General features: G+C 49.1%; 12 protein-coding genes across 12 annotated transcripts; 5 read left to right on the forward strand and 7 right to left on the reverse strand.

Annotated features, from left to right (window-relative positions):
* Window positions 1–19: 19 nt before the first annotated feature.
* Window positions 20–1,754, forward strand: N7471_008392 (fatty acid desaturase; the record flags this gene model as incomplete). Its single annotated transcript, XM_057281111.1, has 2 exons — window positions 20–219; window positions 284–1,754. The coding sequence occupies 2 exons, from the start codon at window positions 20–22 to the stop codon at window positions 1,752–1,754; spliced, it is 1,671 nt and encodes a 556-aa protein (XP_057135371.1).
* Window positions 1,755–2,024: 270 nt separating this feature from the next.
* On the reverse strand, window positions 2,025–4,124 carry N7471_008393 (ASCC2 family CUE domain-containing protein; the record flags this gene model as incomplete). Its single annotated transcript, XM_057281112.1, has 1 exon — window positions 2,025–4,124. The coding sequence occupies one exon, from the start codon at window positions 4,122–4,124 to the stop codon at window positions 2,025–2,027; it is 2,100 nt and encodes a 699-aa protein (XP_057135372.1).
* A 409-nt stretch (window positions 4,125–4,533) lies between these two features.
* On the forward strand, window positions 4,534–5,099 carry S10a (40S ribosomal protein uS10; the record flags this gene model as incomplete). Its single annotated transcript, XM_057281113.1, has 3 exons — window positions 4,534–4,575; window positions 4,710–4,933; window positions 5,015–5,099. The coding sequence occupies 3 exons, from the start codon at window positions 4,534–4,536 to the stop codon at window positions 5,097–5,099; spliced, it is 351 nt and encodes a 116-aa protein (XP_057135373.1).
* A 429-nt stretch (window positions 5,100–5,528) lies between these two features.
* On the reverse strand, window positions 5,529–7,617 carry N7471_008395 (FG-nucleoporin nup42; the record flags this gene model as incomplete). Its single annotated transcript, XM_057281114.1, has 4 exons — window positions 5,529–7,068; window positions 7,121–7,148; window positions 7,439–7,522; window positions 7,572–7,617. 4 exons carry the CDS (start codon window positions 7,615–7,617, stop codon window positions 5,529–5,531), a joined length of 1,698 nt encoding a protein of 565 aa, XP_057135374.1.
* Window positions 7,618–8,160: 543 nt separating this feature from the next.
* Window positions 8,161–9,244, reverse strand: N7471_008396 (ELYS family protein). Its single transcript, XM_057281115.1, has 3 exons — window positions 9,057–9,244; window positions 8,768–8,997; window positions 8,161–8,713 (listed from the first exon to the last, which is right to left on the reverse strand). The coding sequence occupies exons 1-3, from the start codon at window positions 9,214–9,216 to the stop codon at window positions 8,174–8,176; spliced, it is 930 nt and encodes a 309-aa protein (XP_057135375.1). The 5' UTR covers window positions 9,217–9,244; the 3' UTR covers window positions 8,161–8,173.
* A 214-nt stretch (window positions 9,245–9,458) lies between these two features.
* Window positions 9,459–13,972, forward strand: smc4 (condensin subunit SMC4; the record flags this gene model as incomplete). The annotated part of the gene is made up of 4 exons (XM_057281116.1): window positions 9,459–12,884; window positions 12,938–13,690; window positions 13,746–13,823; window positions 13,877–13,972. 4 exons carry the CDS (start codon window positions 9,459–9,461, stop codon window positions 13,970–13,972), a joined length of 4,353 nt encoding a protein of 1,450 aa, XP_057135376.1.
* A 265-nt stretch (window positions 13,973–14,237) lies between these two features.
* N7471_008398 (SDR family NAD(P)-dependent oxidoreductase) lies at window positions 14,238–15,308 on the reverse strand (the record flags this gene model as incomplete). Its single annotated transcript, XM_057281117.1, has 5 exons — window positions 14,238–14,274; window positions 14,408–14,482; window positions 14,538–14,783; window positions 14,882–15,071; window positions 15,302–15,308. 5 exons carry the CDS (start codon window positions 15,306–15,308, stop codon window positions 14,238–14,240), a joined length of 555 nt encoding a protein of 184 aa, XP_057135377.1.
* A 566-nt stretch (window positions 15,309–15,874) lies between these two features.
* On the reverse strand, window positions 15,875–16,421 carry N7471_008399 (cytochrome P450; the record flags this gene model as incomplete). Its single annotated transcript, XM_057281118.1, has 2 exons — window positions 15,875–16,269; window positions 16,340–16,421. The coding sequence occupies 2 exons, from the start codon at window positions 16,419–16,421 to the stop codon at window positions 15,875–15,877; spliced, it is 477 nt and encodes a 158-aa protein (XP_057135378.1).
* A 345-nt stretch (window positions 16,422–16,766) lies between these two features.
* Window positions 16,767–17,297, reverse strand: N7471_008400 (cytochrome P450; the record flags this gene model as incomplete). Its single annotated transcript, XM_057281119.1, has 2 exons — window positions 16,767–17,186; window positions 17,235–17,297. The coding sequence occupies 2 exons, from the start codon at window positions 17,295–17,297 to the stop codon at window positions 16,767–16,769; spliced, it is 483 nt and encodes a 160-aa protein (XP_057135379.1).
* Window positions 17,298–17,978: 681 nt separating this feature from the next.
* Window positions 17,979–18,257, forward strand: N7471_008401 (humulene synthase; the record flags this gene model as incomplete). Its single annotated transcript, XM_057281120.1, has 1 exon — window positions 17,979–18,257. One exon carries the CDS (start codon window positions 17,979–17,981, stop codon window positions 18,255–18,257), a length of 279 nt encoding a protein of 92 aa, XP_057135380.1.
* Window positions 18,258–19,238: 981 nt separating this feature from the next.
* Window positions 19,239–20,459, forward strand: N7471_008402 (terpene synthase family protein; the record flags this gene model as incomplete). Its single annotated transcript, XM_057281121.1, has 4 exons — window positions 19,239–19,551; window positions 19,632–19,660; window positions 19,716–19,972; window positions 20,036–20,459. The coding sequence occupies 4 exons, from the start codon at window positions 19,239–19,241 to the stop codon at window positions 20,457–20,459; spliced, it is 1,023 nt and encodes a 340-aa protein (XP_057135381.1).
* A 1,244-nt stretch (window positions 20,460–21,703) lies between these two features.
* N7471_008403 (uncharacterized protein) lies at window positions 21,704–22,027 on the reverse strand (the record flags this gene model as incomplete). Its single annotated transcript, XM_057281122.1, has 2 exons — window positions 21,704–21,925; window positions 21,959–22,027. 2 exons carry the CDS (start codon window positions 22,025–22,027, stop codon window positions 21,704–21,706), a joined length of 291 nt encoding a protein of 96 aa, XP_057135382.1.
* Between the last annotated feature and the right edge of the window lie 361 nt (window positions 22,028–22,388).

A 22,388-nucleotide genomic window follows, 5' to 3' on the forward strand; every position in this document is an offset into this window, starting at 1 on the left:
TCTCACCGCACCTCATACGATGGAGAAGACACTCCGGCCGTCCCGGAAGGACACCCTCTTGACTCGACGATATATTGAAGGCCTCATAGCGGAGGGCAAACATGTCATAATCTTCGAGGGTCGTGTCCTAAGGGTAGACCCCTTCATCAGATATCACCCCGGAGGAGAGAAGCCAATTAAGCACATGGTGGGCAGGGATGCGACAGATGAGATCAACGCGTATGTTTTGGAACGGCAAACACCATGACCTCTGATCAGTCTAATTTAAACCGGTCTCATACAGGCTACACTCCCAAGAAGCCCGCCAGCGTATGCACTCGTACCAGATTGGACGAATTGAAGGAACATGGATCAACTTCCTACCTCCGATCCAGGGCGGCAAGTTCCGCGCCTATACCGAAGACACGTCGTGCCCGAGTGATGAGGGTTCAACAACTCCAGATATCTCCAGTGGCTCCAGTCAAGATGGATCAATTCCTCCCTCGCCGATATTCGATGCCGTCGACTCTAAATCCACAGTTCGTCAACGGAAACCGACCGGAACCGCTTTGACCGACCAACCCCAGGCCAAGCCTGCCTTCTTGGATGCGAGAACACGGGAGGAAATCTTCTTCGACACTGCCAAATACCCTTCTTTGGATACCGCAAGTCAAGAAGAGATCAAACGGAAATATCGCGAACTGCACGAGCGTATCAAGGCCGAGGGACTTTACGACTGCAACTACTCTTGTTATTTTGTTGAATGCTGTCGATACACACTTTTAGCGGGTCTTTCCTACATGTTCCTCCGCATGGGATGGTGGGCGACCTCGGCATTCTTCCTTGGCTGTTTCTGGCATCAGCTTGTTTTCACTGCCCATGATGCTGGTCATATGGGCATTACACATAACTTCCATGTGGATACTCTTATTGGAATGTTCATCGCAGACTATCTCGGAGGATTGAGTCTCGGGTGGTGGAAGCGGAGCCACAACGTTCACCATATCATGACCAATGAGCCAGAGCATGACCCGGATATCGAGCATATCCCATTCTTCGCTATCTCGCATCGCTTCCTCACGAGTCTCCGAAGTACCTATTACGATCGAATCATGACCTTCGACGCCCCGGCTCGATTTCTACTCAAATTCCAGAATTACTCTTACTATCCCATTATGATGCTCGCTCGGTTCAATCTCTACGCCCTGAGTTGGGAGTATCTGCTAAAGGGGCAAGCTCCTAAACGGGGCCCGGCTTGGTGGCATGTTTGGTTTGAGCTCGTCGGACAGGTCTTCTTTTGGACCTGGTTTGGGTACGGTGTTATGTACAAGATGATTCCCGATGCAAGCAGCCGTATCATCTTCCTCCTCGTTTCACACATTGTCTCCTCCCCACTACACGTCCAAATCACTTTATCCCACTTCGCTATGTCGACCGCCGACCTAGGTGTTGGTGAGTCCTTCGCGCAGAAGATGCTGCGTACCACTATGGACGTCGACTGCCCAACATGGCTGGACTTCTTCCACGGTGGTTTGCAATTCCAGGCCATTCACCATCTCTACCCGCGGATCCCGCGCCACAACCTGCGTCGTACGCAGAAGTTCGTCATAGAGTTCTGCCGCGATACTGGTATCCCCTATGCCATCTTTACCTTCTATGATGGCAACAAGGAGGTTATCAGCCGGCTTGGTGAAGTCGCGAAACAAGTCCGCCTCATGGAGGAGTGCCGCAAGTCCATTGCCGAGGGTGGCGTCTTCTCAGATCACCATCACTGATATGAAGTGTCAGTTCCTTGCTGGCCAAGTACGAGTTCCCTGTGTAAACATGTTATCACGACTGCCTATACCGCATTATATATGTGTTGAGGTATATTAATGAACCACTTGAATGCGTTCTGTTCCAATGCGCCGTGGCTTCTGTTATAGAAGCCCAACAAATTTTATGTAAATTACATCCATGGTCATTACTAGATATCAAGAATGAAAATAACCAAGGCTCTTATGCCGCATTGCATCCATATAATCCAACTTGGTCACTTCGTGTGCTTAGCCAGGCAACCCACCGCCACGCGCCATCTTCTTCGCATGCTGCTGCCGACGGTTGTGATTTGCCCGACTACCCTTGTTCTCTTCCTTCCTCTGTCTCGACGCCGCATTATCCGGCTGCCCTTGGCCGCCAGACGGAGGACCACCACCACGGCCCCCACGGCCTCGACCGCCACCACCCCGCGCTCGACCACCACGTCCACCGCCTCCTCTGGCCCGCGAACCAGCATGGCCAGAGGACTCGCCCTCATCAGAACCATCCTCCCCATCCTCACGAGGCTGCGGCCTCCTGTAAGACGTAGAACGCAACTCAGGCTGGTTAAGTGACCCAGCACCAGCCGACCCGCCAGCGTCCATAGCTAGCCGGTCTTCGAGTTTAGCAAGACGCTTAGGATCACGGGTTAGCATGAGAGCCCAGCCCTCGATAGCCTCGTCAGTCATTTCGGTCTCGCGCTTCAACGACATGCGAGGCTGTGATCGGCGGGTCGCTGAGTCGCGGGCGAAGAGCCCTGGATTGGACTTGTATGTTCGGAAGAGGACTGTTTCGATATCTGCTGCGCGGCGGTTGCGCTCAGCAGGATCGGCTTCGCCGTCTGCGCCACCTGTGGCTCCGTCGATGGCGCCGCCTACGTCGGCTGTATCGTAGGTGTCATCGCGCTCGTCGTCGTCTGAGTCAAAGGTTGCTAGGGCGGAGAGGATTGCTGCTTTGTTTTCGGCGTGTTTGCTGTGGTCTGAGAGGATTGTGTCGGCTGTTTGGTCTGCGTCGGCGCGGCCGAAGTGTAGTTTGCCTTGCGCTTCGCCGGAGCGGCTTAGTTCGGCGATGTCCACGTCTTGGTCGAAGATATTCTTGCGGGTGGGGAGTGGTGCGAAGACAGGTGATGGCATGGCAGGTGGTGTTGGCTGTGGTGCGAGATGGCTATGGTGAGGTTCTGCTGGAGGAGGCAGTTGCTCGGATCGATCTAGAGAATGGAGCTCCAGAGGAAGTGAGTCGTCGAGAAGGTGGGCGACGATAGTCTCAGGGTTGTCGTTGTAAAAGTCCAGTAGCCGTACAACAAAGGCTGAGCCAAGATCGGGGAAGAGGTCTTGTACTTGAGTGACTAGTGACATCTTGTGTGCGTGAAGTTCTCCTGAAACGATCGGGTCCGAAGACACCTCTTTTCCCTTGTCTACCTTCCTGCGTCTTTGATACCGATGGTGTAGCGACCTCGATTCCACTTGATAGGTGCGCAAGCTGGCAAGAAGGTCTTGCCCCCGTTTCTGGGGGTGAATGCTCATATACTTCTCCAGCCTAATAAGCAAGTCCGAGCTGCAGATGAGATCAGAGAGTAGTGTCGCTTCCCTCTTCATTTTCGGTGCTCCCACTCGAGCAGCGGCTTTGAGGCTGAACAGCTGATCCAATAACGAAGACAAATTGACGGGCTCCTTCAATAAGGAAACGAGCCCGACGTAGATGTTAGCAACGAGGATCTTACGGAACTCCTCCCGAGCACCTTTTGACTGGTAAGCTTCCGATATCGTATCCAGGAAGTCGGAGCCTGCCATCAGCACCTGGCCACACGCTGGCAGCACTGAAGCAAGGATGGTCAGACGGCGGATGTCAGAAATGACTTCAGGGTTTGAGGATGAGTTGGTCGAAGAGAGGTTCTTAATCACAATAGCTTTTGCTCTCTCGATACTGGAAGTGATCTTGCCCTGGTGCAGATCCCAGGCACTTGATAATGACATCTTCAAGGCCACGCTAGAAGGGTAACAGCAGCATAGATTGCCGAGAAGTCTCCAGTCCATAATTCCGTCTGGTGGGTTGGAGAGATCAAGTATGTATCTTCTTGTCGCCAGAAAGCAGAGCTTCCGAAGCTGTCGAGCTTTAGGTCCACTTTGTAAACTAGAATCCCCCGCAGCCGTGTATTGATAGTAAGACCCCAGGAATGGGGGTATTGATGCATCTTCAGCTGCTGCAACCTTAAACTGTTGATCAGATGCAGTCAGGCGGATCCCCAACAGGGCCATCCATGCATCTAGACAAGCTTCCCAATCATTTGATGGGATTGTCCTCCGCACTGCGGGGGAGGGCACTGGAGCCAGCGGCGGAAATTCCGCCATTGGGGCGAGCTAAGGTGGTTATCGCTGAGATTATGAGAAGAATATCAAAGGAGAGAAAAGCAAGAACAAAAGAAAAAAAGCCCAACCACCAGTCAGCTCATGATTATCATCTCGAATGCCATCACTGGGCGGACTCATGTCCTCTTTGAGTGATGACATAAGCAGGAAATCAAAGGGGACCTAAAGGGGTTTAGCGTGCGATAACCGAAGCGCCAAGACTTTCGCACTGAACTTTTTGGATATGGAATTCTCGATCCACATCACCTCAACAGCCATCATCACTTTACCGAGCCTAGTAGTTCAGGTCTTGACGGCAATCGCCTTTTAAATTGTGCGCGCTCCCTTTTTTTCTGCTCTTGAAATTTCTCGAATCGAATTACTAACCCGTTTCAGTCCATACATATTCAAGATGTCTTTCCAGAAGCCCGAGAAGGATTTCGGCGAGGGCCCTGTACGTTGTCCCTGATCCAATGGTCACTGTCGCACATCGCTGTTGCACCTCGCTGTCGCTGTCGCTTTGTGCAATGTGTCTATGGACCTCGCCAATGAGAACTATGTACTAATTGCTTCTTGTCCGCTCTACAGAAGGTCCACAAGATCCGCATCACCCTCACCTCCCGCAAGGTTGCCTCCCTCGAGAAGGTCTGCCAGGAGCTGATCGACCGTGCTCGCTCCAAGTCCCTCCAGGTCAAGGGCCCCGTCCGTCTGCCCACCAAGACCCTCCAGATCTCCACCCGTAAGACCCCCAACGGTGAGGGTTCCAAGACCTGGGACAAGTTCGAGATGCGCATCCACAAGCGTCTCATCGAGTGAGTTTTTCCCTACCCTATCTAGTTGCGGCACTATCGTCGCAGTACCTAGCAGACGCAGTTGCTGACATTCTATCTTAGTCTCCTCGCCCCCACCGAGACCGTCAAGCAGATCATCATCAACATCGAGGCCGGTGTTGAGGTTGAGGTCACCATTGCCGCATAAATGCGCTAAGCTGGGCTTGCCTCCGGGAGGGATCGTGGACTGGCCAATTTGGAGTGCACAGCGCGACTTTGGAGCCGGTCCTGGCCCGCATGACTTGTTTCGCGCTGCGGGGGATTCCGTTCGGACCTGAAATTTTAAAAATAAAAAATGGAAACATCTTGAAACACAAAATACTCTCAGTAGTGGTCTGCAGACCGTAATTTGGTTCATATCGACATTGTTAATAAAGCACTTGCAATTGCTACACTGATGAATTGAGTATTGTTGAGCTCCTAAGCGCCATTCCCCATGTTCCGCACGCCCGGAACATGTTGCTTGTTGTGACAATGAAAACGACATTCACATCATCTCAACCCATGAGACGCGTGGTAAAATAACAAGAAAAAAGAAGGAGACACAGACAAATAAATGCTATCTCGGTTTCGGGGGTTAAAAGTCGAAACTGAGGAACTCCTGCTTGGGAGGTACCGCAGGGATATTGCCGTCCTTGAAGTAGCCATTCTGAAGGAAAAACTGATATGCCTCAACGACGTCTGGTGTGTATTCCTCAGGCTTGCCGTGTGCGTCTTTCAAACTAGCTGGATCAGGTGGCCCGTTAGGGAAGTTGATTCGGACAAACGTTTTGTTGTCTTGTGGGTGAAGGTAGCACGGGTGCTCGTTGATATACTTGACGGGGCGGCCCTTCCACATCACTAGCTGTTTGGTGGATGGGTTATGTCGAGTTTCACCCTCCAGTTGTGGAAGCGGGTTGAGGTCCTGAGGATTGTCGATTTTTAGGTATGCACGCAGGCCGGCGTTGGCATTCTGCACCGGCACGCCTTGGACTGCAGGCTGGCCGAAGGGAGATGGACCAGGTTGTACAGCACTCTGGCCAAACCCACCGGCAGCAGGCTGGTTCTGAGGTACCTGAGTGAAGGGAGAAGCGGTAGATGGAGCACCGAATGGAGCGGCGCCTGCCGGGGCTGAAGGCTGACCGAATGGAGCGGCGCCTGCCGGGGCTGAGGGTTGGCCAAATGGAGAGGCGCCTACCGGGGCTGAAGGCTGACCGAATGGGGCGGCGCCTACCGGGGCTGAGGGCTGTCCGAATGGGCTCGGATTGGCAGCTGCTTGGCCAAATGGCGATGGGCCAGGTTGTGCAGCGTTTTGACCGAAAGGCGACGGAGTAGGTTGTCCAGCGCTCTGACCAAACCCACCAGCAGCAGGCTGGTTCTGAGCTATTTGGGTGAAGGGAGAGGCGGCAGATGGAGCACCGAATGGGGCGGCACCACCTGGGACTGACGGCTTACCGAACGGGCTGGGGTTAACTCCTGGCTGAGAAAGAGCTGGTTGGCCGAAAGGTGTTTTGTTAAAAGCCGACTGCCCTCCCAGGGTGGAGGTTTGGCCGAAGCCGGAGCCACCCAAGGCAGAAGTCTGTCCAAAGGCCGTAGACTGGCCCATGCCAGCCGGCTGCGCTGGTGCTGAAGCCCTGCCGAATCCAACTGCCTGGCCAAGTCCTGAAGACTGGCCAAAGGTTGAGGAAGGAGCGCCGAACGCTCCAGGTGCAGGACCGGCGTTGGGTGCAGGGGCGGCATTCTGCTGGCCGAATGGAGGGGGTTGGCCAAATGGTGCGGAAGCTTGGTCCATACTAGGCTGGGTCTTTCCCTCGATGATGTCGAGTCGATTGGGATGTTCATTCCTGCCATCAACGACATATTTGACGGCGCCATTCAGGTCATTTAGTGAGATCTCCATCTGTTGCACGCACTCTTGCCACAGAGCCGAGGCCTCTTGGACGGCTTGGTTCAGGTTCCCGGATGCTGCTAATTCATAATGGCGCAGACGCATCTCTTCCATACTGCGCTCGCGGTGAGCTCCACCGAATAGCTGGCGCGCAACATCTCTGTGGGGCGCATATGCGGAGAAAATCCATTCCGGACGGCCCTGGCCTGCGGTCAAGTCTGTCTTGATTTCGCTTGCCTTTACTGCTGGGCTGTCTTTTTGTCAGTTTCGAATCCACTCAAGGTGCTGGGAATGTGACTTACTCCGCTGCTTGTTGAGTCTGGTTTTGACCTATCGTAAACTTGCCGTTAGGCTTTGAAAGAAGGCTAGCCCGAAAGGGCCCGTTGTTCATAGGGTCGATCATGATTTTGCATAGGGAAAACTCTCTTGCAGCTTGAGATTCGAAGTAGGTTGGGGTAAAACCAGGATGGGTAGGAGGGTAAGAGCAGGGAAAAGAGGTTTTGGGGGGACAAATGAACATAGAGATCGAACATTTAATCTCACAATACATTAAATAATCATCCAATAGATGCGCTCTCCAGATTGAGGAGAGCTGAATCAAAACAATTCAATTGACGTACCTCCAAACCCTCCGGATAAAGCGCCAAATCGATTCCCCGATGGACCAGCAGTAGGTTTGCCAGGATGCTCGAATTTGCAGCGATCTGAACGTACATTAGTGACTTGATTTCTCTATACTCGAGGGTTTCATACCTCCGAACTTGCAGCGACCCTGCTGAAAAAAGCTGCATACCACCATCTTCGCGGTTTTGGTGTTTGCTCAACTGCTCCCCCTTCAAAGCAAGGTCTGTATCTCGACTTTTCTCAAATGGATATGTGTGCTTCGATATATGATCAAGTAATCTGAGAGAAAAGCAAGAATAGAGTTGGTTGTCGCGAGGAGAGAAACACTGAACTCCTGGGGTTGGGACTTTTCACGGAATTGGTCCGTATCTTATCGGAACGCCTGCAAAGCGACCCCAGCACTCTTGTATAGTACGGGTCTTTAATATTTAAGAGTATGAGATTGGGTTTCTATCACTTTACCCTTTGCCTCGAGATGAGATTAAAGGGTTCTTGGGACATAGGAGTTCATTTTCCCAGTCCAACCTACATAGTGGATGCAATCTGATTAACAAGGAGTTTTATATATTGGCACGGGAAGCTCCCTAAGTCTATGATGTACCTGACAGAATAACATAATACTTTTAAAAAGCCACTGGAAATCATTAAGGCCATTAACTCTGATTGCTATTTCAATTTTGAGTAACCAATAAACATTGAATCTAGAATGTAAAACTGGTTGGGTATATCATCTACGTGCGTCGTATGCTCCCCCGAAGGTCATCCCAATTCAACCCATCGACCTTTTTGCCACCCAAGGACTCGAGCTCCGGGTTGAGTTCACCAGTTCGCCCAGTTGCAAGGCGTCGCATCATCACGGTATCCTTAGCTCCAGGAAGAGTACTGGCATTGCCCTGCAGTAAGACATGCTCAAACCACTGTTCCTCATCCTCGTCGAGCGGAAGACCGACGAGCTCCATCGCACGTCTGCTTCTCGTTTGGCCAGGGGTGGCCCTGTGAACAAATTCCACCAACTGCTCAAAAAAGCTCTGACGGAGAGTGTCGTCGTACTTGCGCGTGAAGAAGAATGCCTCGGTGACATTGGATCGGGCGAGTGTATCGAAGAAAGCTTTGCGGATCTTTGCGCTTGCAAGCGGAGGAGCCGCAGTGAGGTAGTATGCGATTGCGAGGCTGTCATCATGCTTGGGAAGCTTTGTGAGGGTAAGAACGTAAAGGATCTCATCCGGGAATGTAGGAATGAGAGAGGGTTCAGCAAGAAACTCTACTGCTCGCTATTATATGTAATTGTCAGAAGATTGCCGCCTTAAAGATCGTGCACAACTTACCCTGAAATCGAGTCGATCCAAATGCCAAAGACCTTCAATGAAGAAACGGTACTTTTCTGGGAGGTGGCATTGTTTCGCAAATTGAGATGAAGCCTCTGGCGCAGTGCGACAGTCCTTAAGGATGTAATAGATCAAGGCCTGTTTGTGATGGACATCGAGTTCTGAAGAAACGATGTGGTTGAACAGTGTTCGGAGATCTGAATTGGACTTCGGCGGGTAGACCTTAGTCACTATAGAGAAGTGGTTAATTAGCATGAGGCTTCAAGCGCAGAGCTTCAAGTCACAATACCTCCTTGGATGCCGAGGAGCCCCAAGAGTCGATCGGCAAAGAGCTGGTCCAACGAGCGCCGGCTGGATAGAATCTGGTCAAAAACCTTTGGTTCATATGAGTATTTCTTATTAAATGAGAAGACTTGGTCGAAACTATCCCATGGAGCCATGCTGGGCATAATGAGAGAAGTGATAGGTTGTGTGAACAATTCCCAAGCTGATCCCCATGAAGCTCCGCGGAGGAGTAATTACCGTACGGTAAATTACAGCGGGACATGGCGGTGAAGGGCTTGTTGTGGCAGAACGACGGCCACTTTACCCGTTTGGGCACGAGGTAAACAACCCACTTTCAACCGACAAAACCTCCGTCAAAAACACTCGCCCCTCTCTATGCAGCAGGCATCCCACTGATCTGCACAACATGGCTTCAGTCATAAAGGGCAGGGCTTCGCGCCGCTCTGCTCCCCGCCGGAGTTATGTCGTTGACGATACATCTGAATCGGAGGACCCCGGAAATGTGACACCAACACCCGATACGCACGATGACGATGACGAGGTCGAGGAGGACTATACCCCAGTCCCTAAGAAAGCAAGGAGAGCATCTAGCAGAAGAGTAACACTAGACCCTGTGACACCTTCTACTGTGCGCCCTGTCAGCAAGATGCAAGAAGCGACAACAGATGATTCCGATGCGATGGACACCGATGCAATGGATACCGACGCGATGGACGCTGATGCGATGGACATCGACGAAGAAAATGACGAGAACGACGAGGGCGTTAGTATGGCTTCAATGGAAGCAGATCCAGAATCTCCTTCCAGTAAAGCGGCGTTGAAAAGAAAAAGTATGGCTCATCCCCGCAAGAGTCACGGCTCAATCACACCCAAACCGGCCCAGGGCTCACTTCCAACTCCAGAGCCATCCCAATCACCAGAGCCTCAAGAAAGAGCGCAACGAGCAAGCGTGCCACCTTTGTCCGACATCACCGAATCCGCCGTGAATCAGTCGCCGTCGAAACAATTGGAAGAGCCCAAATCTCAGATTTCCATTATAAACCCAAACTCGACAGTTTTGGAGAGGCCTATGGACATTGTGGCCAAGTCCAGAACGCAGGCACCTCAAGCGCCCGAGGAGCCTGCGGCGCCCAAGCCCCGCATGATTATTGAGAACCTTATTCTGACAAACTTCAAGAGTTACGCCGGGCAGCAGATTGTTGGTCCGTTCCACGCCTCCTTTTCGTCTGTCGTTGGACCGAACGGATCCGGAAAGTCGAACGTGATCGACTCGCTCCTATTCGTGTTTGGCTTCCGCGCCAGCAAGATGCGACAGGGCAAAATCTCCGCGCTGATCCACAACTCTGCTCAGTACCCCAACCTCGCATTTTGTGAAGTCGAGGTTCATTTCTCACAAGTCCTCGATTTGCCCGAAGGTGGCCAGGAAGTGGTCCCAGATTCCCAACTGATTGTTTCGCGACGAGCGTTCAAGAATAACACCAGCAAATACTACATGAACAAAAAGGAGACCAATTTCACCGCTGTGACGACCTTCCTCCGTGATCGCGGAATTGATCTCGACCACAAGCGTTTCCTGATTTTGCAGGGTGAGGTCGAGTCGATCGCTCAGATGAAGCCAAAAGCCTCCAACGAACACGACGAAGGCCTCTTGGAATACCTGGAAGATATCATTGGAACTTCCAAGTACAAGACACCTATCGATGAAGCGGCAACCGAGCTCGAAGCTCTCAACGACGTATGCGTGGAGAAGAACAACCGTGTCCAGCACGTGGAGAAGGAGAAGACGGCCTTGGTGGATAAGAAAGACAAAGCTCTAGCTTATATCCGCGAGGAGAACGAACTGGCACAGAAGCAATCAGCGCTCTATCAGATCTACATTGATGAATGCGCTGATAACGTTCGTGTTACGGAAGAGGCCATTCTCCAAATGCAGGAGCTACTCAACATGGAACTCGAGAAACATGAAGGAAACGAATCCGGCATCAAAGAGCTCGAAAAAGCCTACAAGAAGGGAGTTCGTCATTACGAGTCGATAGAGAAGGAGACTCAAAGCTTGCTCAAGGAGATGGCCAAGTATGACAAGGAGTCTGTCAAGTTTGAGGAGAAGAAGAAATTCTTGCTCGGCAAACAGAAGAAGCTAGAGAAAGCCATGCAGACCAGCCGTCTTGCTGCTTCTGAATGCCAGAGCTTGGTCGAGAAGTTTACCTACGACATTGAGAAGAAGACTGCCGAAACCACTCAATTTGAGAAGGAGATGGTGACAGAAGAGAAGGAACTGAACTCAATTCGTGAGGGGCTGAAAGGCAAGACGCAAGGCCTATCTGATCAGATCGCTGAGAAGCAAAAGTCACTGGAGCCATGGAATGCGAAGATCAACGAGAAACAGTCCGCAGTTGCAGTAGCTCAGAGTGAGCTGGATATCTTGCGAGAGCGTGGTAATGCTGGCGCTGTCCTCCTTGAAGAGGCACAGGGCAAGGTTGTTGCAATCGAAGAGAGTCTGCAAACCAAACAAAACGATCTCGAAGAGCGACAAGCCCAGAAAGAGACTTTGGAGTCTGAAGTGGAGAAGCTCAAACACGATTTGAAGAAATACGCTGGTCGTGAGCCCGAGGTTCGGTCGCATGTCTCAAGTGCCCGTCAAAAAGCAGACGAGGCACGAGTCAGTCTTGCAAGCACACAAAACCGCGGAAGTGTCTTGACTGGGTTGATGCGTCTCAAGGAGTCTGGCCGTATCGATGGTTTCCACGGCCGACTTGGTAACCTGGGCACAATTGACGAGAAGTATGATGTCGCTATTTCTACAGCTTGTCCTGCTCTCGATAACATGGTCGTGGAAACCGTGGAAGTCGGCCAGCAATGCATCGACTATTTGCGTAAGAATAACCTTGGTCGAGCGAACTTCATCCTTCTTGATCGCCTTCCCCGCCGTGATATGGCATCAATCTACACACCTGAAAGCGTCCCTCGTCTCTTTGATCTTGTCAAGCCGAAAGATCCCAAGTTCGCCCCAGCTTTCTACAGCGTGATGCAAAACACGTTGGTTGCCAAAGACTTGGAGCAGGCGAATCGTATTGCCTATGGTGCTCGCCGGTGGCGAGTGGTGACAGAAGATGGCCAGTTGATTGATGTGTCAGGAACAATGAGTGGCGGTGGCACCCGTGTCGCCCGAGGCGGTATGTCCTCGAAGCAAGTTGCCGACACTACAAAGGAGCAGGTGTCTCGCTTAGAATCAGATCTCGAGGATCTGGAAAAGAAGTTCCAGGCTTTCCAGGAGAAGCAGCGGCATGTGGAGGCTCAGATGAAGGAAAGATCAGAAGAAATCCCACGCTTGGAGACTAAGATCCAAAAGATTATGATCGAGATCGACAGTACCAAGCGCAGTCTTGCTGATGCCCAGCGACGCGTAAAGGAGCTGGGCGCACAGCACCAGCCATCTGACTCGGATGAAGCCCAAGTTGCTGCCCTCGAGAAACAGATTGCCAAAGCCCAAAAGGAGATCGCTAAACTCAACGACGAGAAGAGTGGCATCGAGGAAGAGATCCAAACCTTGCAGAGCAAGATCATGGAGGTCGGTGGTGTTCGGCTTCGTGGTCAAAAGGCGAGGGTGGATGGCTTGAAAGAGCAGATTGGCATGCTTGCCGAGGAGATTTCAAACGCGGAGGGGCAGCTGTCCAAGAACGAAAAACTCATCAAGAAGCACTCCAAAGCCCGCGATGTTTCAGAGAACGAGATCGGTCAGATTGCGGATGAGTTGGAGAAACTAGAAGAAGATGTTGCCAACCAGACCAATGAATCTGCCGAATGGAGACAGAAAGCCGACGAAGCCCAGGAGGTAACTTATCCGTGATCCGCGAGTATATTGAATTTGTTGCTGACCATCCTTAGGCTTTGGAGTCTAAAAAGGGCGAGCTGAAGGCCATGAAGGACGAGCTTGACGCAAAGGTGGCTGAGCTCAATGAGACAAGAGCAGCTGAGATCGAGATGCGCAATAAACTGGAAGAGAACCAGAAGGCCTTGGCTGAAAACCAAAAGCGCAGCCGTTACTGGGAGGAGAAGCTTTCAAAGCTGACTGTCCAGAACATCAGCGATATTGGTGAAGAGCAGGAGCCCACAGAGCTTCAGATGTACACCAAGGATGAGCTAGAGGCCATGAATAAGGATTCTCTGAAAGCCGTCATTGCTGCTTTGGAGGAGAAGGTTCAAAACGCCTCTATCGATTTGTCAGTCATTGAGGAGTACCGCCGCCGAGCCGCCGAGCACGAATCGCGCTCAGCAGATCTGACCACCGCTTTGACATCACGAGACGGTGCCAAGGCACGCCTGGATGGTCTTCGATCTTCTCGCTTGAATGGATTCATGGAAGGATTTGGCATTATCTCTTTGCGCCTGAAAGAAATGTACCAGATGATCACCATGGGCGGTAACGCCGAGTTGGAGCTCGTTGACTCGTTGGACCCCTTCTCGGAAGGCATCTTGTTCTCAGTCATGCCTCCTAAGAAGAGCTGGAAGAACATTGGTAACCTGTCTGGTGGAGAGAAGACTCTGTCCAGTTTGGCGCTGGTCTTCGCTCTTCACCACTACAAACCTACTCCGCTCTATGTCATGGACGAGATCGATGCCGCCCTGGACTTCCGAAACGTGAGCTGGTCCTATACGAATTGTGATGGACACGTGTGCTAACTTACTTTTCAAGGTTTCCATTGTCGCCTCGTACATCAAGGAGCGAACGAAAAATGCCCAATTCATTGTCATTTCATTGAGAAACAATATGGTAAGTGCCGTTGATTTTCGCTTCCAAGTTGACATAGCTAACATGTTCTCTAGTTCGAGCTTGCTGCCCGACTTGTCGGTGTCTATAAAGTCAACCACATGACTAAGAGTGTGACGATCGAGAACCGGGATTATATCACCGGTCGATAATGACTCAAGATGAAATACCGTGTTGTGGATCTTGACTTTCACCCTTTTGTCTGGATGGATAGGGTTGTATGCTGCTGTTTTCAATGATATCATGGGTCGGGGAGTTTTGGACATTTTTCTTTTTACAATCATGCTCGTGCACTTTAGAAATGAGAACTTGAGTACATCCCAACACCAACATATATATTCCCCGTTGTCGGTGTTATTGCATTGAATTGGTATTTACATGAACCCATTAATCTACATATATCTACCTCCGGTACATTCAATACAAGTCGCCGTGAGATAGGATGACATCGGGCCTGCTAAAAACAGCATAACATTGGCCGCATCGTTGACAGTACCCGGCCGTCCGAGAGGGATGTCCGACGTATCCCTAAACTTCCGCGCATTGGCAGGGATACCCGTGACGATATTCTGCCCAGCAAGCATAACCTTCTTTCGGTGGGTGGTTTTGTCAACCGCGTATCCATCCAGCCGTATGCGACAGCGTTGCGGCGGACGTTATATCTTTACCTTGTTAGCGATATTCACTTAGCACAGAAGCCAGACGGTCTGCACCTACCTAGCCCACTCCGCCACGACAGTCTTGGTAAGTCCCAGAATCCCCGATTTCGCAGTGGAATAGTTAATCTGGCCCATTCGGCCATGCAGTCCAGACGTCGAGGATACATTGATGACTGTCTTGGGCATATCGGCAGTCTGAGGATCCATCCAGTGACCGGACATGGCGCGGATCATTCGAAAAGGAACATAGTTGTGGATTTTCATAATCATGTCCCATTGTTCGACGCTCATCTTGTGAATGGCGCTATCATAACAAAACCCTGAGAATATTAGCGTTGGAAATGTGGCGATATGGTGATTGTTGTACCGGCATTGTTGATTAGACAGTTGACTTTCTAGAACGGCTTCAACGCTGCATCAACCGCTTTTGCCAGGAATGCCTTGTCCAGAGCGTTTCCCACAACGCAAACCGCATCGTATCCCACGGGTCGCAGTTCCTTGACAGCCTCATTGGCTTTCGTCTCATCGACATCCGCAAGCACGATTTTGGCTCCTTTGGATGCGAGAAAGGTTGCCGTCGCTCGCCCAATCCCTGTGGAAGGTCAGTGAGGATTGCGAAGTAGTGAATGGTGCCCAACAGACCTTGCCCGCCGCCAGTAATGGGAATGACATGTCCATCGATCCTGAGCAATTTATTAGTTTTGTTTACCCTTGAAAGACCAAAAAGGATATACTTGGAGAGGTCACGTGGTTGGTTATCATGAGCTAACTGGTTCGAGATTTGATTTCTATCGCTAAATAGAGCAACAATAATTTACGTACCGTACATGCACGTAGCCAAATAACAGACAAGAAGATGGAAAGCTACTTCAGTTCGTGCGGGATCCCGAAACGGCGCCCAGGGATGTAGTTGCTTGGAGACTCATCCACCAGACCTGATGGAGCCGCGCACGAACAGCCTATTCGTCTGTGAGCAAGGGGAAAGGAGAGCTGTAACGAAATATACGAATGAACGGACTAACTTAAGGTTTGAAAATAGCGGAAATGGAGCGAAGACAAAATGACCCCCGTTCAACACAAAGCATTGACAATTTCCTGCTGGGCAGTCAATGCTTTGCTCCCCTCGGTTCCTGCCAACAGTTTGGAGAATTTCAAAATACTTCACCTTTTCTCTTCCGCCCTTCCTTTTCATATCAAACAACCTCCTTAACTGCGGCAAATTTCACCATTAGGGGCCTTTTATTTCAGACAGTCCATATTCTTTGCTTGGAGAAGCATGTATTGCTCCCTGTACACAGTTCAAAGTCGAAATGCAACATCATCTCACAAATGATCATAGGAATGATATAATTGGTCATGCTGGAAATTATTTTAATATCAAATCAAAAACAAAGGTCATCGACTCTCACGGTTCAGAAAATATGACGGACTTAACTGTTTTCCGATACAATCTCTGGTACCGACGGAAAACGGTTTATATGCTCCCTTGTCATCTGTGGAGAACTTGTCTTCCGTCTCTGTATACCACCGTTGTGGGAGGAATGAGTGTGGGTCATGGAAGTTTGCAGAGGACCGGAAGGCAGCCAGCTGAGAGGTATACACTCGAGTTCCACTCGGAACCCATCGACCAGAAATTGTGGCACCATCCTTGGGTACTATACGGCGCATCCCATTCGGTGCCGGCGGATAGATCCGCATTGCCTTAATGATACAAGCGTTGAGCACCCTCATTTCTTTCATCATTGTCTGATCGATCTCTGATCTATTCTGAAACGTCGAGCGGACTTCGTCTTATAGCTGCTGGAGAACATGTGGCGCGTTTAAAACGAGCTCCACGGGCCCACTAAGCGCGGTAGTCACCTATCCGAGCGAGCATCAAAAGGGGCATATTATCCCACAGCCCTGCCTCCGATACTCTCGCCTCCGGCGTGTTCTGCTCCATAACGAAATGCACAATATCGGGTCGATCTGTCTTAGTTGCAAGTCGATGATCAAGCTTTGTGTTCATCCATCCGAAGTAAATGTTTCGCGCCCGCTTGGCCAATCGGGGAAGCATCAGCTGGAATATAGTTTTGGCTATAGGAAGATCCCCAAGAGTTGCCAGTATTGCAGAGTTTTTTTAACAAGCCAAATTGACTCCTGGCCAAATCACGGTGAGTTGTATCATCTAGTAAGCGAAGAGGCTCCCCAAATTGCAAATCGACATCGATATCAGCTATCACAAAGCTAAACATTTCAATTATATTGATAGGCTGATGCTGTTGGTTATACAGTTTTATCAGACGAGTTATATGGTCGGCGATGATAGGCTCTTGTGCAGCAAGAGCCCGTTTCGTTTGGAGAATGCGTTTGCGTAGATGCGACGAATTCTCGAATGGTCCATGTTGTTAGCGTTGGCAAGTGAAGGGGCAGCGTGGTTCTCGTCGAAAGTATTGTAGAAAGCTGGGTCTCGCGCCATACCGGCAGGGCGTGTTGGGTTGCTTGCGTAGATATCTCTCCAAGAGCTGGAATCCGAGTAACTTAGCTCGTTTGGAGCCATACGTACTACGGGGCCGTATTCCTCATGGAGTTGTAATGCACACAGAGAAGACTGGCCCGTTATGTTCGCATAGGTGATTAGGAGCCGGCTTGCAGCCAAAATTGGCGGGCCGGGGTAGTTCTTGAGGGGATGGAAGAAAATATTGTAGATTGCTCTGAGTATTGAATACTATACAGCGTCAGTGGATATGGTAGTATGCTTCGGTGTGTTAAAAACCTGAATCAAGCCCACTGCAATAGACTTGAGAATAAATGAAGCGGACAATTCAAGGATGAACATGTCGATTGAGGAGCCGCTATAGGATTGAATCATCCAAGGCTACTATGAAAGGGGATAAGATATAGAGAGGTCACCCAAAGTTCTGATGATAGTGATAAAAATACTTAAATTGCTAGACATGCTGACTATTAATATGACAGGCTAAGAATGTTGGTGGCATCTCGAGCCAACGCAGCACCATGGATCGGCACCGAGCAAAGGAATGCGCAAGAATTTTCTTGTGCAACACACGAGCCCAACCACTCGAAAGATTGGCGCCCAATAGTAAGTGATGACGATTTCGCTACCTGAGAGCGGATGAGACAGACCTGTGTTACCTATCCTTAGCTGCAGATATATGTCTGTGTACACACCATCCAGCTTCGGCAAATGAGGAGTGATGGTAAGCGACATCCAGGTATCACTGAAAACAAACCCCGAAGATTTGTACTATTCTTGACAGCTTCTTACCAGTTGCATGGTAAATACTCCGGATATGCATTACTGTCAGATTTCATAGCTCTGTAGAACCTAGCTTCTACAACTCTTCAATATATCTGCCTCACATTGCACCATGCACTTCGACGTAGTCCTCTCCTGACAATTACGGTAGAAAGAGGTCAAGGATACGAAAGTGTCTCGGAATGCTGCCGAAGGATTACAGTATATTTGTCATTGGTTCTATCAGTGGTGATAATCGCAATGCAGTGTAACGCGCAAAGGCTAAATATGATGCTGCATGGGCTTGAGAAAGATAAGATCGTCCACTTTGCAATCTGTTTCCATACAATCTCCGACAATGCTGAGACTCCGCAGCAGGATATTTTCAATGGCCCGTTCCGTCTTTGTGGAAACAGCTACTCCGATCTTCTTGCTGGCCTGCGCTTGGAAAACTTTGACGAAGATGACGTGACAACTTCCAGGAGGTCCAGTGGTCTGCATACCAATCTAGCTAATGCGGAGAGCCAAAAACACGAATGAATGGCAGCAATTTTAACATTGTGCATCCTTCTAGTGCTATTAAGTTACACCCCTAGATGCAGTATCTGCCGGTACTGTTAGTCTCTTTTAATCCATCCATCATTCCAGTTCCATTATTCCAGTACCTACCCTACCCCAAGCCGCATAACAGGAAATTGCAACGTGCAGAGTCCGTGCGCTGAATTCAAGTTTATCCAGACTGCTTTTTATTTCATGAAATAAAGTTTAAAATTAGTGTAAACCAGAAAGTAGCAGAAGTAAGTCCCTGGTGATTCACCATTAATTGAAGCCCCAAAAGAGCTGGCAATTTTGGGAGCTCTGCGGATTGATGGTGAATCTATCGATCTCCATACCTATTGGTTGACCAGATAACTATTGTCGTCGAGAAGGATCAGTATACGAGGTCTTTAATCTTGACCAGACCGGCCACGATAAAGACCAGGACCAGGCGCGAAAGGTCACTTCAACTCGTACCAGCCCTCACAAAACGTGACCGGTGACTCTCTTGTCCCCTGATAGCGAAACCGCGGCTACATTGTTTAAGTGCGAGACACCTGTGCCAAGCTACCTATCTGCATTTAGGAGGATCTTCCGTCGATGTAGACTTCATCTATGAATCGATTGTGGAGGATTTAAGTTTCAGGGATCCACAGAGAGGCAGTGAGAAGTTTGAATGTCCAGAACAGAACATGCATGCGCATACCACCCTCGGCCTTGTTACCTACAGAGCTGATCCATGCATAGATAGTCTCTTTGGCCCATATTGGTCCAGCTGCATACACGGGTCTCGAGCTTGAAGGTTTCGGTCATTGAAAATACCAAGATTTCAAAGGTCTGGAGTAATTTTCATTATTTAAAATGTTCATTCCCGCCTGTCTACCTTCCGATCCACAAAAAATAAAATCACAAGAGAGTTTTGCCACCAAAGGTCTTAATTTTGTTCTACTTTCAAATTTCCAACATTTAATAAACCTCAAAAGGATGTCACAGTCCAAAACAAACTCAAGCATTGATCTGCTCTACTCCAAGGGGGTCAGTGTCTCAGACGTTCGGAAGTATGGCTGTTTCACTACCATGCCTGTTCGCCGCCACGATAACCACAGACTCCACGACGAAGTTGAACACCGGCTCTTTGATCAATGGAATGATATTATTGGGGATGGAGTCACAGATATTTGTTTCGGAAGCATGAACCATGTCTCTGGAGGCTGGGACTCCTTGGCTCTACCAGAAGCAAAACCAGAACGAATATATTATACAATTTGGCTGACTATCTTCTTTTTCATTTTGGATGGTATGTAATTCCGAGTTCCACCGACCCATAGGTTTTCACAGCTTTTTCTTGGCAATGATATGAGACTGATCATATTTTAGACAAAGCAGAGACTCTGCCACGCGAGGAGGTATGTGGTTCTTCCCCACTTGTCAGGGAGAATATGTAAGCTAATATTAGAAAAGGCACACAATCTGAATTTGGAGGTCGATAAGATATTTTCCATTGAGGATCCCAGCGTGGAACTACGGGTTGATATGTCTCCAATGGAGAAGTTACTTACTCCCTTTGTTAAGGATTTTTTGGCCCACGACCAAGCACGTGCAATTCCAGTTTTGCGTCAATGGCGTTATTGGCTACAAAACGTTGATTCCAAGTGCGTGGAAGACTTCAGAAGTATTGAAGAGTATATCTCATACCGGACAATAAATGTTGGTCTTCTGTACGGGTCCTGAAAATATGATGGTTCTTGAAATCTTCAGAATATTGACTATTTCTTGAATAGCCCATTCGACGCAATGATGCGTTATGTCATGGAGTTAGATATTACCGTTGATGAGGTCAAGCTGGTGGAGCCAATCAACTGGCATACATGTGCCAGCGCGGCACTTACAAACGATTACTGGAGTTGGAATAAGGAAGTTGCCAATAATAACCAGCATAGCATGAGGATCATGAATGGTGTCACAGTCCTCGGGAAGGAGAAAGGAGTTGGCATAGAAGAGGCACTTCGGATGCTTAAGGAGCTGGCTCTAGTTCACGAACGCCAAGCTGCAGACTTGTGTGCAGAATTCTTGGAACTGGAGTCAACACACCCTCGATCAAATGACTTCTACAAGTACGTGGAAGCACATCTTTGGTTCATAGGTGGTAACAGCTACTGGAGCTCTACTTGCCGTCGTTATCGTATCAACGGTCTTACTGCTTAGAAAATGAAGAGACCTTACTTAGCCCACCGAAATATGTGATATTGATGCAGCTGAAATTATATGGCCTTGTCACCTCTACAGATCCCAGCGAGCACTTCGTGAGGCGTATTAAACTTAGGTTTACACGGAGATCTGTTTATAACCTAGTCATGATGAAACTTGCTGCCCAGATGATAGTTCGGAATTAGAGGGTGCATGTTATTTTACCAATGAGAGGACTTAAATTGATAGCTGATTCTTGTAGAAACTCATTCTACAGAGCTTAAGTGTTGGTGCTCATCCCCAAGAATTGTATTCGGGGCCTGAAATGGATTCAGCGTAGTATCAAAGGAAATGCCATAAGAGTGGTGAACATTGATGGGACGCTACACTACATTTGACCCCTTCGATCTGCAGTCCAAACAGCGCCTGACGCCAGCTCGAGCGAGAAAGGGGACTAGACAGTCATAGCATAGGGAATAAGAATAAGAATATTTCGAAAAGAGGATAGCCTTATAACACACGTAGCAGATATTTCGCGAGATCGCAAGAATAGTGTACATAGCATTATAAGCAAGGGCGTATTTTGGGTATAGGAGTCAAGAAAGTCGATAAGCAGGACATCTCGAGGGCTGGATAGTCGTAGGCAGAAATAACTAGCGCCCACAGCCATAGGAAGTTCGATTAGATAAAATTTCGGGTCAAGGGGGATAAACACGGCGGCAGCTAAACATGAGAGACAACGTACTGAGAGGACATGGTAGTGGTCATAAACGGCACAACATTGCAATAGGTCGAGGAACAAGAAGCAGATACCGAAGCAGTGTATAAACATGCAGACGAAACCCTACAACCCTAAGCCAAGAGGACAGTAAAGCGAATGATAAACGTGCGTGGGAAAAGAAACCCTATGTGGTTGAATCCCCTCTTTTCGCACACATATATTCAACTACGTTCATTTGAAAGTGAAATGGATGAAGGATTTACGTGTGCATTTTCGCATATATTTCTCACATGTTGAATATATCCTTATTCAATATACCCTGCGTATTTAAGGCGAGTTAGATTTCTAAACGCATGTTTTAAGCTTAAATGACCCAAGTAAGCAAATGAATTTACGGAGGATGACTCGGATACTTAAATAATAGTTCATTACAACCACTTCCATAAAGTCGCCCAACTGTCTTGCTATCTTAGAAAATAATTTTTGGTGTGATATAAAACCTACAGCAATAATTGCTTGAATACACTCCGACGAACATGAATCAGATGGGCCCATATTCCTCTCGCTCAGTTAGCAGAAGAAGCCGTTCCCGCTCGTTATGAACGCCGAGTCTCATTCCAGCTCCAATGACAAACTTACGGCCCTCGACTGTCAGAAAGACTGACAATGTAGCAATGACAACTGCCCCTAAAGTAGCAAGTGAAATATTGATAGGAGTCGGGTTACCACCGAGGACGGTTCGTGTAAGGGCGTCTAGCCTTGACTGAGCAAGATTGATTAATTCCGAAACACATACAACTGTTCCATAGATGCGCCCGAAGGCCGCGAAACCAAAAACTTTGGTAGCGTAATCACTGTGAAGCATGTCAGAGTCCAAGCTGGGTTGTAGATGATGGAACTTACGAAATAGATGAATAGTAAAGTGGTCGAAAAATCACAAACACAACAACGGTGGTATAGCCTGCCCAAATATATGGCAGATAGTTGAGAACACCAATGGCGACAACGAAGACTGTTAGGAGGCAGAATATCATGGATACACTGACAAAGTTGAGTAAAAGGCCAATCAATGGGGTTGAGGCAATACGTCCGACGCGAGTTGAACAATCTCTAGAAAATCTCTATTGAGCTGTACTTTCGGCCTCAGCATCTTCATAGTGAGACCTACCCTTCTACCGGCGTGGTTAACTGTTAAACCTCAACATCAGTAGATGGCATGCGCAATA

Source organism: Penicillium samsonianum, assembly GCF_028829775.1.
Source record: "Penicillium samsonianum strain IBT 33392 chromosome Unknown utg000004l_segment0_segment0, whole genome shotgun sequence".
NCBI classification, from domain to species: Eukaryota; Fungi; Ascomycota; class Eurotiomycetes; order Eurotiales; family Aspergillaceae; genus Penicillium; species Penicillium samsonianum.

Coding starts and splice junctions, on each gene's coding strand:
- N7471_008396 (XM_057281115.1), bottom strand. CDS start 9,216: ATGCCCAGCATGGCTCCATGGGATAGTTTCGACCAAGTCTTCTCATTT. Junction 8,998..9,056: donor GCTCCTCGGCATCCAAGGAG/GTATTGTGACTT, acceptor ACTTCTCTATAG/TGACTAAGGTCTACCCGCCG. Junction 8,714..8,767: donor TGGATCGACTCGATTTCAGG/GTAAGTTGTGCA, acceptor TACATATAATAG/CGAGCAGTAGAGTTTCTTGC.